Genomic DNA, 17,551 nt, shown 5'->3' with positions numbered 1-17,551 from the left:
GCCAGAAACTCCGAGCATCGTTCTGCATTTTCCAAATGAACTAGTTTGAGAACCAATAATTAGAACAATATATATTGATAGAATTTTTTGACAGGACCTTTAGACATCCACCAGGGGGGTAAAGTAATGATAGTGCACATACAGCTGGCTACGCTATGTTTGCCGAACGTATAAACATCATCTTTGTCAAATCAGTAAGACATATAGAAATCCTGTACATCTTCGGATCAGGACACGTTGACAGGTACTAACTAGCTTAGGCTTCTTCCTTGACTTGTGGATGACAAACTATTTCCCTTTAGTGAAGTCTTGACGGTCAGTAATTCTATACCGAAAAAAGAGAACTTAGAGTGGTATCTCTATCATGACAAATGCACAAAATCAACCTGAACAAGGCTGAAATGATATCCAGAACTCACTCTATTTACTTCAGTCTTTATCAAGGGAGGCTTGCTCAAAACACTTGAACACAGGGAGATTATCTGAAATGGAATTTGGTTTATCATGCAAATAGAAATTTCTGAAACTAAATTACACTCATAGATTGCTTAAACACACAAACTTCTAAACATAGTCTTGCACAACATAATAAAGAGGTAAAAGAGAAATAAATATTTGATTAAACACATTTAGGATTATGACGTATGACTGTATCTGGTTTTATAAATGTACTAAGATAATATCTGAATTACAGTTATTAACCTGTATTTGTAAGAAGCCAAAACTGTATTGTAGTGTGAATGCACATTAACAATAAAAAAAGATTATTTCAACAAAAGTTGATGTTGTACTGTGTCAAACTCACTGTCAAGTTGGAAAAAATCTGACCATACTAGTTTCCAAAGACAAAATCTTGAATGAACTAAAAAAAAAATCACACATTTAATAGAGTAAAAATGCTCTTCCAAAGGAAAAAAAGGACAGATTTGTTAAGAGAAAGAAAAATTTTATTAATTAAACACACAACTTGCAATTAAATTAGTTACCATCTGAAGATAAAAATTATTTCTATTGCAAAATATTACTTACATGGAAATATAAAGCTAAGGCTTCTGCCATGGAATTACAGAGCAAGCTTTATACTTTACCCTTAACATTTTTCTTTGAAACTCCCTAAAAATATAGGAATAACTAAAAATGAGATAGACTTAACTATAAAGTTGATCATTTGAACAAGGATATCAGCATGTAAAGGGGTAGAAGACAATTACATCCACCTACATTAAAAAGAGCTTGCCTTCTTCTAAACAGAGGGAAACACTGGATTTTAAATTGATTTTAGTAAAAAGTAGATCTCTGTGTATATATATATATATATACACATACATACATGTAAATTTACATATTTAACTTTCATTCAAGATTCCAGTTTCATTCTGTTTTTCTTCTGCAGCTAAGTGTCTATGCAAAATCACTCAAATGTTTGTATTCAATCTAGTGTAGTAATGCAGTTATAAATGCAGAAAGAAGCGAGGTTATATCATACTTTATTATATTGTTATTTTCAGTAAGCATGATCAGAGAAAGAGGCTGGCAACGGGAAGTTTCTGTGTTCCAGTCCCGATTGTATCACTGAGTCAATGTGTCATTCATTCCCTTGTGTTCCTGTCAACCAGTTGTAAAACGTGTGAGAGCAAATTCTCCACTTTTTTTCTGAAGTGTTTTCTAAATTTAATCTGATATTTTTCTGTGCAGTGTCAAGATGATGTTAGTTCTCCCTTCTTTAGGAAAAAAAAAAAAACACAATTGAATGTGCTGGCAAAATCTACGTTCATACATAATATACCTACAAATTCTGTCAACATGCATATATATATATCTATAGATGTATATGAATCCACATGCTGATAGTGATATTTGATGAATAACTATTATGCTTATAATATGTGTAAATATGAGTCATTTTTATTGGTCTACGCTACAGAAAAATGTTTTTGGTTAAGTTAGATTCTAAACTAAACATTTGAATTAGTACTTAACTTCACTGACAGAAAAAAAAAATCGAGAGATATACTAAGATATTTCTCACCAGCAATATGTACAGTGAAAATATCTCCAAGTTTCTTTTGCTGATCCAGTAAGAATTTGAAAGCATCTTTTCTAAAAATCAAAGCTTTCCCAAGGTAAGGAATCCAGCCATTTATTAGTGGGGGCTCTCCAGTCTTCCTGTTAAAAACAGAAAAAAAAAAAAACAACCAGGAATTAACTTTGGCATGAGAGCAACTCATCTTTATATCTATTTATATATTATACTTGGACCCATCATTTACATACATAATTCCTGCAATGTATAATATGTTGTACAGAAAGTTCTTCAGCTATGATGGCAGGTTAAATCTAATCACACCTCTGAGCACTGAAGGCTCTGTATGGTGATTAGGAAAAATAAGTGAGAGAAATTGAGACACATTTAACTACAGGTCGTCCAGCTATTACCATCAAGTTATGAACACAGAAAAATGATATTCAGTAGAAAGTCTTCCAGCAAAGAGTCCTCTCATTTCCAATATTTGGCATGTCAGAGGAAGATGTATTGGAAGGCAATTATGACAGATTTAGGTAAATAGGACGCCGACATACCACACAAAACAACTAGCCTTACAGATAATGTTTTAGTAATTTCAGCTTACCAGCACAGAGAATAGCTACCATTATAACTAAATACCTTTAAAATATAGGATAATAATAGAGGTTGAACGTTAACCGTAATAAATCTTAGTCTCTTCATATTTATAGTCTGAGATAGAAACGCGTATGAACAGTTTACGATGAAATTCTAGATAACGATATTTGCATCCCAGTCTAAAAAAGCAGCCATGGTGCATTAGTTATGTTTACAGAATAGTATAAAATACCTTTTAAGAATCTACTAAGTTACATTTTTCTTTAAAAAGGAAAAAAGGTTCCCACACTGTCCTATTCCTCACTGCAAGTAAATGTCTTTCCTTCATGCTGGCATTTAGTTGCTTGACTCTGATTTACAACAAAGAAACATAAAGCGTGCTTGTTCTGGAAAGGATTAAAACAAATATTCGCGAACAACTCTGCTGCTACATCCCATCTGTGAAGGTGACTTATACTACATGCAGAACAACTCATTCTGATTAAACACAAGATATTTACTAGCTTGGATCTAATCAAAGATCAAGGGATCACAAGCTTTACTACTATCATACACAGCATGGATTTTTATGTAGCTGGATTAACCCTACCACAGTCACATTCTCCCCTGAACTGCTGTAACAGAAACGAAAAAAAATTAAAAAGAGGTAACCATGGTATGATGTACTTACTGTTTTATTTTATTTTCATAATTAAAACTTTTTGAGTAGGAAATTACAAGACAGAGATTTGCTCACTTATTTTTAAAAAGTTAATATAATTTTAATTTATGGATAAGCAGATGTGGCCAAACCATGCTGCATATCTCAATCTGTTTCTGTGTCACTGACTACCAATTTTGAATTTTAGTTTCTCAGAACATCCTTTTGTCCTCTGGAAAACCAGTAAATCTTCTGGTCCAAACCTGACAATCTCACAGACAAAACATCTGCTGTGCCTTTTTCATTTCTTTCAGTTTTGTGGGTTTGGGGTTTTGTTTGGTTGTTTTGTCCTATGGTTTTAATGTTGAGGAGAAGGTGGAGTCCCTCTTTCTTCAACACCTCCCAGAAACCATTCCATTAATCATCCTCTAGTGGTAAAATCACAACATTATTTACACATGTGGTCCAGAAAACTTTGTAACGGTTAATTCTGTATTCAGTGAATACAAGCAAAGAACTAATCTGAGATTACACGAGAGAGATCACCATCCCTGGAAGCATAACAGCCAACTTGATACCCTCAATTATCCTCTCCAAGCCTGTAAAGAATCTGGATGATTTACCCATTTTTTTTCTCCCCAGACTATTAAGTCCTGAGAGCGGCCACCTTTCACTTCCCTGCCTGGACACTACGCCCCGTAAGTAGCATCCTGACAAATATTTAGATAGGCTTTTTGTCATCTTCTAATTGAATGCATCTAATTTCACCCTCCATGTTCTGTCATTCGGTCAGAAGCTGTATTCCTCACGAGCTCTCCGCTGGGTAAAAAGAAGGCAGCTCAGAAATCCAGGGGAAAATTAACTTAATGCTCCAAGTCTTCGGGATCACATCACGGAGACATTTTGCTATTGCAAAGACGTGAGGGTCATCGTTCGCTTCAGACATGTTTAGCTCAGCAGCAATAAGCTTAACACTGTTAAACACTGTGTCAAGGCTGCGTGGCTTTCGGAGGAAAATATAACACCAGTTCAACTTACGACCCACAGCAGACTGATAACAGAAATGTGTCTTCATTTCTAGCTTTCTTTCTCTTTGGAAGATGGAGGTCATCTCCATGACTTATTGATGTCTGTTAACACACAGCAAAGAAAAGAGCGGAGCGTATCTTTTAGTGCCTCCCCAAATACAACGCTTCTCTGCACAAACTTTTGAGCAGCATAGTGCAGCTAACACCATTTCCTGGAGGACTCTTACCTGCACCCCAGGTACCTCCAGAAGTTCTCATCGCCCTCAGATGCTACACTGAACCATTAACAAAGCCCACACTAACTTTTACTGCTTAATAATTTGCTCATGCACTTTAACTCTGGACTGACACAGAATTTACAACTTCACAGAAGTTGTAAAATTTGATAATTAGGCAAAATTTTACAAGTGTTAAAGTTATATTTTTCTCATGACACAATATATATTGTTGTACCAAATGCAAAATACACCTAAGAAATACAAAAGAGCAGCATGACGTGTTTTGGTGGCAATTTAAGACTGCAACTTTTTTTATTGAAGCATGCAGAATGTCTTACAGATTACGTTTTATTCAGGTCTAGCTTAAATCCTAATTCACTTTACAAACCTCATGATACTTCCAGGTTTTTTGCTCCACATATTGGGCTGGGTTAGCTTATATAGAGAAATATTTTTACTTGTCTGAGAAGCCTCTGTGAAGTCAGTAAGACTTAGCTAACAAATTTCTCACATATGTGAGTGAATTTTACAAATAAAGCATCAGCAACATGTCCAATGCAATCTATAAGTAGACAGATCAGTTACAAAGTGGAGGGAGAGCAACACAGTTGTATCATCCATCATTGTTAAATGGATAATTTCAAATGGCATTATGCAAAAATCAGCTGGCTACAAATACAGCCCATAAATAGAACGAACAGATTTTGATAACCGTAATTTTTCTTTGCTTTAAGAGTGAAAAGATAGTTCCTTGTTAGCAAGTAATAGAGTTGCAATGTCTACTTGAAATAAGCAAAGTTTTGGAGTTTGTTTACAGTTTCTTTAAGGGAAGATTTTTCAGCCTACCTAAAACACAGAAGGCACTGACTTAGTTGTGATTATTTAAGTACTGAGGTAAGGCAGTACTCAAAATTGTGGATGCTGTATCTATAGCTCACTTATGCTAAGCAGCAGTGATGCAATAAAGCAGGTGAAAAATGGGCTGCAACATAAATATTGTGAAAATATTCTTTTTAAAAAAACCCAAACCATTAAGTTCAAGGTCTCTAAACGTTATGTTTTCAATTAGTGAAAATGAATTATCTGTAAAACCCAAATGAGGTCATTTGTTAAGCAATCTGAACATGATTTTTTTTTTTCTAAGTTAAAAAGAAAATACCCTAAAGATTCACAAGAAAACAGACTTTGCCAACATTATCTCTCACAGAAATATTATTGTTTTATAAAAATATGCAAGACTATTCTTTTCTTGGTTACACCATTTCAACTTCACTGCACTGTAAGGCATAGGATCAGTGTAAATGAGAGGAGAGAGAATCTTTCTCATTTCACTGGTTATTTGTATTCCAAAGGAGCAGATGCCTTTCAAATTATGCAAAAATCCACAGTGCATCTTGTACTATAGCAGATGAACAGGTTAATTTTTCTTTTTGCACATAATAAATCATAAGTGCTTTAACACCCATAGTCGCATTTCATGAACATAAACCTTCTGTTTAATAATGTCTGTTTACAACTAGAATCAGACATACAGTAATCTCTTGCCTGGGATAAACATTAATCCAGATCTGTCTAGAAAAATTATACAATTCATTACCATAAGTAATCTCTATTGTGCCCCATGCTTAACCTTCATCTTTTTTCCTGTCCTATAATCTTGCAAATCCACTGGTGGTGTATGATTGGCATCTGGTGTTAACGCAGCCTTCAGTGCACAGAGCACAGCTGAGGAAGCCTGACGTGAACACGTCACTCTGCAGGGTAACGCCGGTTCAGCTGACCGCTTCCCAACAACTTTCACCAAAGGGTGGAAAAAACCCACAAGCCGAGGAGAAAAGTGTCTAACGATATCATTAGCCACAGAGGGGTTATTTTTACTTTCCAAACCATCATTATCATCCACAAAAGTTAAAAGTATTGTTCTGATTTTTTCATGATATCCCTGGACAAACCATCACATACCATGTCCAAGCTGGAACACACCGTGTCGGGGGACTTTAAGGAATGGAAATGGATTGGTACAGAGTAGAACAAAAGCTATTATGAACATGTCAAAGCAGTTCGAGATTATTCACAGGCTTGATCACAATATTTAAGCAACAAGACATGACAGACAGTGTCTTTCCAGGGGCTTATGAACACTCTAACTGTGAGGAAAAGAATGAGGCCAAAGGCTTCAACCCCAAGAAAGGTAATCCCCAGAAATGTGGTGTCTGGAGTGTCTTCTTGTATTATGAGAGAAAGAACATAGGAAACTTAGGACAAGAGAAAGCCAGTAAGTCTATTTATTTTTTTAAATGCAGCAGTTACAGTTTTTGCCCAGACCTGCTCATGGCATTAGGCATTTTACATCTATGAGGACAGAAAATTATCTTTCAAATATTTGGCCACAATGAAATTTTTGATACTTATAAAATCATGCATGCCTTAAATAACCCACTCGGGTTATCTAACTCATTGATCTCCTGGAACTCTAAATCTCCCAGGTTGAATACATGCAGTATGAAAAAGTATTCCCTGCAGAATAAGTCAGATGAGAGTTTTAGCAATTACAGTCTTCTACCCTTAAATTCTCAGCTTACATACTTCCTATGAAGGTAAGGACCAGATGTTGCTCCTCCCTGATCACTGTTTTGAGGCTTGTGTGGAGTAAATGGATGCATCACCTTGACAGAGAGATGCAGATATGGATTGACTCAGTGAAGAAGAAGCAAGAGTCCTGGGATGGAAAAAACCTCACACTGCTGCTGCCTAGATTTATGCCTAGGTTAAAGTGGTTTCATTCTGCAGTACTGATAAACTTCTCTTTTAAATTAAGATAAAGATGGATCACAAAAGAAAAGGAAAACAACTCAGGAAAAAGTAGCAAATGCCTTTTTCAGCACACCAAGGAGACAAGAGTTTATCTGCACTCCCAAAAAGAGCAGTACAGCAAAACAGACTCTAGTGGTAATGTGAGACAAACTAGAAGAAATGCTGACAGAAACAAATAAACCAATCAGTGAATTTTTATAGCGATTTTTTTTTTCACAGAAAAATGCAATCCTTTTGTTGAAAGTTTTTCATGTCAAGAACTTCCGGGATTTTAGTTAAAAATACATCTTTTCTCCTGCAAAACCATATAAGCTTTTTGTTGTTAAGATCTCCAACTTCTGTTGTAATCTGTTCATCATGGGAGCTCCCTCTTTTTTCTCTTCCAGTAATTTCCTTTAGGTCATCCCCAAACACCAAAAAAATACCAATATTAACTCATTCAGTAGCTCTAAAATATCACTCTTTAGGAAATCTTATTCCTTTACAGTTTAGGTTAAACTATCTCAACAATTGTCAACATTGTACATAACAATATCCACCCTTCAAACTGCATTGAAGGACACATCCATAAATTCTAGCACTACTTGTAGAGACTGGTTGGGACATTGCCTAAAAAGCCAAAAGGCAAGTAAATACCATTGTGGGAAAGTAATCTGAGCAGTTTTAAAATGGAAACCCACTGAAAAAGCCCTTTTGCCTCAGGTTTTACCAGAACCTGAAAATTCTGAGAAATTTTACACTACAAAATGTAATGTAAAGTTTCATTACAGCCAGGAGAAGAGTCATGGTAAAGACAAGATGTGACCAATGTGGCGAGAATTCAGCAATATTAAAAATTAATACAAATTGAGTGCTTATAGCCTACATTTTTGCAATCCCATTTTGTTTCTGCTCTGGGTGAGGGCAGTGAGAGCAACCATGACTACTCAACACTTTCCATGACCAAGCCCAAGGTTATTCTATCACACTTTACATTTATTTTTCCATCCCAGGAGTTTTAGTTTTGTAATTCATCTTTAATCAAAGAAAAATAGGCTAGATGATGACACGTTACTTATTCCACACCTTGTATCCCAGGTAGGGTGCTGTGCACCATTATCTTCCCTTCTATTTGCCTGTGCTCTTCTTGAAGATATTCAGTAACAGAGTCCCTAGAGTCTCCCCAAGCAATCTGTCATCTTATTATCAGAAAGTTTCTCCTCACATCTAACCTTTATCTTCATATTGTACCTCAAGCCCACTGCTTCTCATTCTACCTGAAAAGGATAAGAGAATAAATTATTTCCTTCACTTTTGCAGGAACACTTAATGTATTTAAAGGTACTTATTTTGTTCTCCCTTAGTCTTCTGTAGGTTAAACAACCTCAGTTTCTTCCAGGGCTTCCACATAACTATTTCCTAGACCTCTACATACTTATGTCAGCTTTTTCTTAATTTTCCAACATTAGCCCACACCTTTCTTCCAGCAGTGTCCTGCCCTGAGCACAACAGAGCAATTTCCTCTTCCATCTCAAGGGTGACACACCTGGGTTTGCCTCCCAGCACAACCTCGGCTTTCTGTGCAAAAACACCTCCATGTCGATAAAAATCGAACTCAGGGAACCATTACAGCCCTCAGCCTTTTCCCAGAGAAAAGATCATGCTCCTGTCCAGATGCTGTTGATCAGTCCTCTGTGTTTTCCAGTTCACCATTTGGAATGCTAATCCCTCCTTTGCAGACTTGCAGTCGCTCCTCTTTAGGTATTATCCACAAACATAAACACTTTTTTATCTTGCATTCATGTGAGAAGGATGGCAGCAGAATTTGCAGTCCACCCCCTATTGCCTTTTACCACTATCAGGAACATATTTATGCTGTACATCAACTGACTTTACCTAAGAGAACCCAGTAACTTTTGCCTAATATTCATTTATTTCATAAGTAATTTCTGCACTTTAATATACTGCCTTGCTGCAACACATGTTAAAACTGTACGCAGCAAGTAGCTCATAGTAGGAAATCATATTAACCGTCTGGCCTAGAAGTGACAAGTGAAGTGTGGATAAGAATGTCAGCACTCCCCACAGAAATTTATTCAAACAGGCAGAAATCATTCCTTACGTAATAAAGAGCAAACAAATAAATTCAGGAAATCTCAGAAACAGTGGTGGGACATTATCACATTTAAAAAACCCTGGTAACAAGGAAAGAGAGGAGAATGCTAAATGGAGAGATATTGCTGCTTCTGTGTGCAGCAACTGTATTTTCTTTGAGCATGTAGTATATAATTTCAGAGGTAAAAAAGTAATTATTGTAAAAATCAAATATCATTTCCTATAAAACTGTATGAATGCTGAATAATGCAGCATTATCATTAGAACAAAAAGGATAATGAAAATAGGTAACTGAGCTGTTCAGAAGTTTGGAATCTTGGTTAATTTGATGTTCTCTAATCACTAGACAGAAAAGGAGCGCAAGAGCTTTTTGCAGGTATTGGTTTTTATTAATGATACAGATAGATTAGAAGTGCTCACTTAGGTGGCCAAGTTGCTGACTCCCCTAGATTTCCCCTAATTCTGTCATGTCTCTTCTCGCATTTGTTTTTTGTGTCAGTTTTCCTGGCCCACTCATATACAAATGCTTTTCTCCTTCCCTTGGTTCCTTCTGCACATTCTCACCCTGGCTGCCCATCCCTCTTGAGGTGCCTCCACGGACCTGCCACCACCATTCAGCCCCTTTGCTCACTCAGTGTTAACTTTCTTCTCAAACCAAGCTCCTGTTCAGATCTGGGGAGCCTCTGCTCTCATCTCCTAAAATATATTCTTAGTCCAAATATTGTCCACCTGCTTTCCCTTCCAATTCATCCTTACTCAAATCCCTTCTTGAATCCCAACCACCGCTGCCACCATTGCGAACCACTGCATACTGCACTAGCACAGAGAATGAGTAAGGCTGCTGGTGAGTCTTGTCCAGTTTCCCCACTGTGCCATCCTGTCTGCCCACATACATCTGTTGTCTCCTGTCTTAGGAAGAGACTGGAAGAGCCTTTCTGCAGTGTAAGTCTACACTGCTCCTTGCACAACTGATCTTCAGTTGCAAAATCTACTAGTATTGATAAAATCACTCCCTCTCTCCATTTCCCCTTTCAGGGAGTATTAGCCATTTTCAAGAGGCAAGTACAACTCATTCAGAATGCACGTGTGTGTGTACACACGTATTTATCAACACAGACTATGTGTATATAAGCATGCTTATTTCTATATGCACACACATATGCATATATGCAAACAAAGAGTAATTTCATCATAGGAAAATTTGAGTGGTGCTGCAATTTTTTATTTTTTTTTTTTAGTCATAACACAAACATTTAGTTTTATTGCAATATTTAGTTTTATTGTAGCAAACTCCAGATGTTATAGCCATGGTGGCATCGTCAGTATCAGTCACACCCTTTTGACCTGAGTGCATTATATTACATTACAGACCAACAACAGAACACTGCAGAAAACTGTTCCCTCCCTCGCTCTGTCTACCATGCACAGAATTTTCAAATATGAGCAGCCCACTCCTGATTTATTGAGGTAATTAACTAGAGAAATGGGGCCATCTACCCTGTCTTAAAATCTCCATGCGCATAACTGCAGAAGAAGAAAAAACTTTACATTTCATCTTTAGAAAAGGATGCGATACAGCTAAGAAGTTTTTAATTAATGATTTCATGACTCCCACAGTTATGGCCATGCATTCCCCAAGTGGAAGCACATGGTGATCTGCAAGCAATTTCTCTCCTCTCCCCCATGAGTTTCAGATGTCAGACATTTCACAAATGGTACTACAGAATCAACAGTCAGGACATATTTTGCTCAAAAATCTATTGAAAAATTCCAAAGTATGGTTTCAACAGTTGAATAAACACAAAAATACCCCAGGCACCTTATTTAGTTCCTTTCTTTGCAAATAAAACTCGATATAATGAGAGAAGGTAACTAATTCTGTCAGTAAGGCATATATCACAGGAAAACAGTAGCTGAACACTGTATTTAGGTGAATGTTTCAAAAGCCTTAAAGTCTGAAAGATGAGTACAGTGTTAGTAGATCTTCTTCCTTTTTGAAGTATTATTTATATTGTTTCCCAGATACTTGTTTTCCATCTTTTCAGTGCTACAAGTCTATTGAGCATGTTAAGAAAAGCAGTCTTGTAACTGGATTCTCCAGAAACGTTCATTTGCCCCTGCTTCATCTCGTTCTGCCACCAGCCTTGATTAACACTGCAGTTTCTCCATCTGAAAGGATTTTGCTTCTCTCAACAGAAACTGCAGGTGATCTATTTCAGAAAAAAAGCGTGCTGCAGAGTCTGCACTCATCTTTTGCTCTTCGCCAGTTGCAACAAGTCCTCCTTTCCCCCCACGCCGCCTCCTAGATGTGCTTCTGCATTCTTTCCTCCTCTTCCAAAACTTCTCTGCTATGTTTTCTATTTCACTTGTACCTTTCCCTCCTTCTCTCATCCTGAGCTCTGCTCTGGCTCTGCCCCTGCCTGCAATAGCACACAGATCTTTTTCAAGTCAGACGTTCTCATAGTTCATAGTGGGTAAGTCCTGTCCCTGCCTAAACAAGCTGCAATGATTAGGGAGCAATAAACTCGATTACTTGCAAATTATTTTCCTAGGTCTGCATAGTGATATTTTTCACATTACTGTGCATATGAGCAGAACTCTTCTATAACTCATGCTACACACTATGTAACAGTAACCCGATGGACTCTCTAGTCTGAAGTGAGTGGATATGAAAAGTGCAGTCTTTTACTAAACATTCCTGGATGGAACTAGCCTGAAACTAGATCTCTCATTACGAGGGAAACTCTGAAGTATCTTAAAACATTTATATTAATAAATAAGTAATAAAAAGCCCCCTCAAATATATTTTCCACAAAACAGTTGCTCCCCAATTTTATTTAGCAAATATCAAAATGAAGAGAGCAAGGACTTAACAAGAGGTTAAGTCTCCTCCTTCTCCTCCTCAGGTAGATTTGCAGAGCAGCCTGCAGCCACCCTCCGCTCATGTAGACATCCTGTGAGCTACACAGTTGTTCTTGTGTCTCACAGGCAATCTCTGCCCGACCTCCCTCTGGAGTGCTCTCATCTGCTTTTCCCTCTCCTGAGCCTAAAACTCTGCTAAGCCCATAACAGATTTAATATGTATTAATTTAAGAGCTTTAGTGCATTGCCTGAAAACAATGGTTTGATGCTTGCAAAATATAGTCCTCTAATTGGTCTGTGGCTGCCTGTCTTAAATATTTATGTAAACTCTATTGTATTCAAGAGCATAAGAGTTAAAATTAAATGAAACTTAAATGAAACTTCTGACCTTGTATTTGTGTGAGTTCTCTCAAATGTAATCCTTGTTGGTTCTAAGTAAACTAAGTATTTCCAGTTTTAGGTAAATCAAAAATACATTTTCACTCTGCAGTCACAGAAAGTAAAATATCATTAACTGAAAATCATGAGATGGAACAGTAACTGGGACACTGTAGGTCTGAACAAGTTTTAAATCCCTCAAATGTGAAAGATGGAGCAGAAAATATAAATAAAATTCTCAATTTTTTTAATTAAAGTGAGTAAATGTCAACTTGGGGACTATAATCAGAGACATTACAATTGCAAATGAATACTTGTTTCATTTTTTCCCTAAGTCATTTCCTGCACAAAATAATATTTAGGTTATAAAAGGATCATCTTTCTGAAGAATCCAAGACTTGCTTGTCCTAGATTTACAAAAATATATTATCCTTTTTTTTTTTTTAAAACCAGATACCATCCAACTGCATAATATCATAAAATAACAATCATTTAAGCTGGAAAAGACCTTTAAAATCATCAAGTCCAACCACTGCCCTAGCCCTGACACATCTACCACTAAACCATGTACCTAAGTGTCACATCTACATATCTCTAAATACCTCCAGGGACTCAACCACTTCCCTGAGCAGCCTGTTCCAATGCTTGACAACCCTTTTGGTGAGTAATTTTTTCCTGATATTTAATCTAAACCTCCCTTGGTGCACCTTGAGGCCATTTTCTCTTGTCCTAACTCTTGGGAGAAGAGACCAACCTCCACCTGGCTACAGACTCTTATTAGGTAGTTGTAGAGAACAATAAAGTTTCCCCCGAGCCTTTTTTTTTCTCCATGCTAAACAACACCAGCTCCCTCAGACCCTCCTCATAAGACTTGTGCCCAGGCGCCTCACCAACTTTGTTGCCCTTCTCTGTACACGATCCACCACCTCAGTGTCATTCTTTTAAACTAAATACAGGAGCTTAAAACTGAACACTAGGTATGAGGTGTGGCCTCACCAGTGCTGACTACACAGGGACAATCCCTTTCCTAGTCCTGCTGGCCACACTATTTCTGATACAGGCCAGGATGCCATTGGCCTTCTTGGCCACCTGGGCACTCTGCTGGCTCATGTTCAGCCAGCTGTCGACCAGCATCACCCAGGTCCTTTTCTGCTGGACAGCTTTCCAGACACTCTGTGACCCCAGCCTGTAGTGCTGCCTGGGGTTGTTGTGAACCAAGGGCAGGACCTGGCAACTGGCCTTACTGAATCTCACAATTGGCCTGTCCAGATCCCCCCGCAGAGCCTTCTACCCTGCAACAAACCATACTCTGCCCAACTTGGTGTCATCTCCAAACTGAGTAAGGGTGCCCTCAATCCCCTTGTCTAGATAATTTATAAAGACATAAAACAGGACTGGTCCCAGTACTGAGCCCTGGGGAACACCACTTGTGACTGGCCAACAACTGGATTTAACTCCATCCAACAGCACTCTCTGGGCCCAGCCATCCAGACAATTTTTTACCCAGCAACAGTGCACCTGTCCAAGCCATGAGCAGCGTTTCTCCAGGAAAATGGTGTAGAAAATGGTGTCAAAGGCTTTACTGAAGTCCAGGTAGAAAACATCTACAGCCTTTCCCTCATCTACTAAGCAGGACTGCTTGTCATAGAAGGAGATCAGGTTGGTCAAGCAGGACTGAGCTTTTTTAAATCCATGATGGTTGGGCCTGATTCTCTGGTTGTTCTGCATGTTCCTCATGATGACACTCAGGATGATCTGCTCTGTGGCCTTCCCTGGCACTGAGGTCAGACTGACAGTCCAGTATTTTCCTTGTTTCTCCTTCCAACCCTTTTTATAGATGGGCATCACATCTGCTAACCTCCAGTCAACTGGAAGGTCCCCAGTTAGCCAGGACTGCTGGTAAATGATGGGACATGGCTCAGTAAGCCCTTTTGCTAGCTCTCTCAGTACCCTGGGACTTGTGTGGGTCTAAGTGGTGTAACAGGTCACTGACAATGTTCCCATGGATTATCGGGATTTCATTCTGCTGCCCCTTCCTGTCTCAGGGGCCTGGGTACTCCTAGAACAACTGGTCTTGCTGTTAGAGACTGAGGCAAAGAAGGCATTAAGTACCTCAGCCTTTTCTTCATCCTTTGTCACTATGTTTCTCCCTGCATCCAATAAAGGATGGAAATTCTCCTTAGCCCACCTTTTGTTGCTAATGTATTTATAGAAACATTTTTTATTGTCTTTTATGGCAGTAGACAGATTAAGTTCTAGCTGGGCTTTGGCCTTTCCAGTTTTCTCCCTGCATAACCTCACAACATCCTTGCAGTCCTCCTGAGTTGCCTGCCCTTTCTTCCAAAGGTCATAAATTCTCCTTTTTCTCCTTAGTTCCAGACAAAGCTCTCTGTTCAGCCAACCCATGATCGAGAAAAGGGTGACACCAGGCTCGGAACCAGCTATTGATCTGCTATCTCTTCCTGTTTCTTACCCCATCATTTCCTGCAAATAGAGGAGAACACTACTTCTGTACCTGACCCCTTAAACAGTGGTCCCAAGACCCTGTGGTCTTTCTTGACTGCCCTCAGACCTCCTGTTGGGACTTCAGTGCTGCCACCTGAAAAACCAATAATGGATGATAATCTGAGGGTCATACCATGGTAGGAAGGTTTCTCTTCACATCTTTAACCTGGGCCCCAGGAGGCTGTAGAATTCCCCAAGAGGTGCGCCCAGTGTGCATGCTGGGCCTTCTGTTCCCTTCAGAAGAGAGTTTCCTGTGACAGTGACCTGTCTTCTTCCTTTATGGAAATTGTTTTGACAGAGGGAGTAGGCTGACTTAACCTTGACAACACCTTCATGCTACATGAGCCATTGTGCTCACTATTGTTCAGTTCCACTTACAGAACCTCACACCTATTATGTCAGGGCACCTGGGGAAGTGGGGCAGTCACAAATATGCCTGCTGTACTGGGCAAGCATTTGTCTCCATTGCTCCCCTATTCCTTAAGTCACCGTGTTCAGACAGGTGGAGAGAGGACAGGGAATCCTCGGTATCACTTGTACTGCTTATCTGTTGGGCCTGTCACAGGGAAGGCAGGGTGAGATTTCAGTTTGTCTCTCGCACTCCCTGGTACTCCTCAACCTGCTCATCCCCTCCTGGAGCTTTGCCATTAAGTGGAGGAGTTCCTAGGCACAGGGAGCTCAGTGGTGCTGCTGCCTGGCACTGGTGACAAAGCAGGGCCCACCTTGCAGCCCTACACCTGGGTTGGCAGCATGTTCCCCATGGAGTTCTGTCTGGGTAGATGGGCAGTCATGGTGGGTGCAGAGCTTGGAGAGGCTGTGGCTTTCTGCTGGATGGACACCACTGCTCCCTTGCCAAGCTGCCAGGGCTTCAGTGCCCTTCCTGCATGCCCTTCCTGCATACCCTTCCACACAAAGTGCTGCGCTCCCTCAGGGCTTCTTTTAAAGGCATGGAGAGTTGGCCATCCTTACTTCTGGCCCTGTCTAGGTCCTATCAGCTGCAGTGGCACAACCACAGGCTCCTGGCAGCTCTCTCAGCTCCCCCAAGGTTCCTCCAGTTTAGGAAACCCCCCTGTGAACCACACTGGAGCACTGTTGCCAATCATACCATACTTGCCTTGGTGACTGAGTAATTTCCTATTTCGATTCAAGGACACAGGATAGATCTCAACTCCCTGGTGGAAGTAACAGCAATTTCAATTTTCCATCAAGTAAAAGGCTTGAATTTGAAAATTAGATATTTTATTAAAAAAAATGTTTAATATTTTCCAACCAGTTATTTCAACTGGACACCATTACAACTGTCTTGGAGCCCCACATAACTGAATGCTGAATCCCAAACAGCAGATGAGGCAGCTGTCTCTACACAGGACACAAAATTCACTGAAGTGTCAAAAGTTCATGAAATCTTAGTTTAAAACATTTCTGGTGGAGAGATAATGAGCTTTACAGGTTCTAACAAAAAGAATGTGCCTGCAGACAAAGAGACAAAGATTTAGGACACCTCCTCCATGTTGGTATTCCTGTGCAGAAAAGGATGCAAACTCAGGAAGGGTGACTCACCCATTCATCATTACCCTTGCGGAAATGCCTCCAAGACTGGCTGTACAGCAACCCATCTAGTACAGAAGGCTGTAGGTGGCGTATTTTAGAGTACACTCAAGGATGGACTCTCAAGTGTCTTGCTATTTGGCCTAGCAGCTAGCCCATTTGCATCCCAAGTGGTGGGGTGCACCATCAAGACTGACGCTGAATAGACAAAACATCCCAGATTTCCTCCTAGGAAGGACCTTAATATTGCTTCCTAGAAGACAGTTGGATCTGTAGGAAGCCTGAAAATCCTCTAGCTCAGGTTGTCAGTAAAGTTGATATGAGATGCTGGGTTTTGTGGATGCCCTGGGCATCAGATTCTCCTGGGATAGGAAACCTCTGACAGATCATAGATGCAGCATGCAATCTTACTTCCATCTGTATGCCTGAATCCCAAAGCATGTACTTCCCATTGCCCCAGTGTTTGAATATTTGCAATTTTATCATATTCTGCAATTTCTGTTAGTTCTGACTGAAAGTCATTGTGTCTTAAAAGTACAATGTAAATACTTCCTTTATACCAAAGGGTGGATATCAACAGCATCATAAACTGTTGGAGAAATTTGCAAAATATGGACTCACTGAAGTCAATACTAAACTGAATATTCACACTAATTGTGAAAAGTTTCAAACAGCGTGCTGTACCAAGAAGTCAGAAATGGGGAATGTCCTGAATTTCATAATAAAATCTACATGCTGTCCCATTGTTCATAAACAATTGGTGACGAGGAGTGCATCAAAGGCATGGCCAAAGGGTGCATTAGCCACGCTGAATTTTGTTTTGAGGGTAGGCAGGAATCCT

General features: G+C 39.2%; 1 protein-coding gene across 3 annotated transcripts in view; it reads right to left on the bottom strand.

Annotated features, from left to right (window-relative positions):
• The window catches only part of LOC126638722 (cytochrome P450 7B1), a 128,872-nt gene that overhangs the window by 20,141 nt on the left and 91,180 nt on the right, over positions 1 to 17,551 (bottom strand). For all 3 annotated transcript variants that reach the window (XM_050312845.1, XM_050312854.1, XM_050312862.1), the window contains exon 2: positions 2,030 to 2,166. In XM_050312845.1, coding sequence (XP_050168802.1) covers positions 2,030 to 2,166 — 137 coding nt within the window. The remainder of the gene's footprint in view (positions 1 to 2,029; positions 2,167 to 17,551) is intronic.

The sequence above is a fragment of the Myiozetetes cayanensis genome, unplaced genomic scaffold (assembly GCF_022539395.1).
Source record: "Myiozetetes cayanensis isolate MyiCay16 unplaced genomic scaffold, myiCay2020 scf1, whole genome shotgun sequence".
Lineage (NCBI taxonomy): Eukaryota > Metazoa > Chordata > Aves > Passeriformes > Tyrannidae > Myiozetetes > Myiozetetes cayanensis.
Note: the sequence above shows the minus strand (reverse complement) of the source record. Positions and strands in the feature narration are given on the sequence as shown.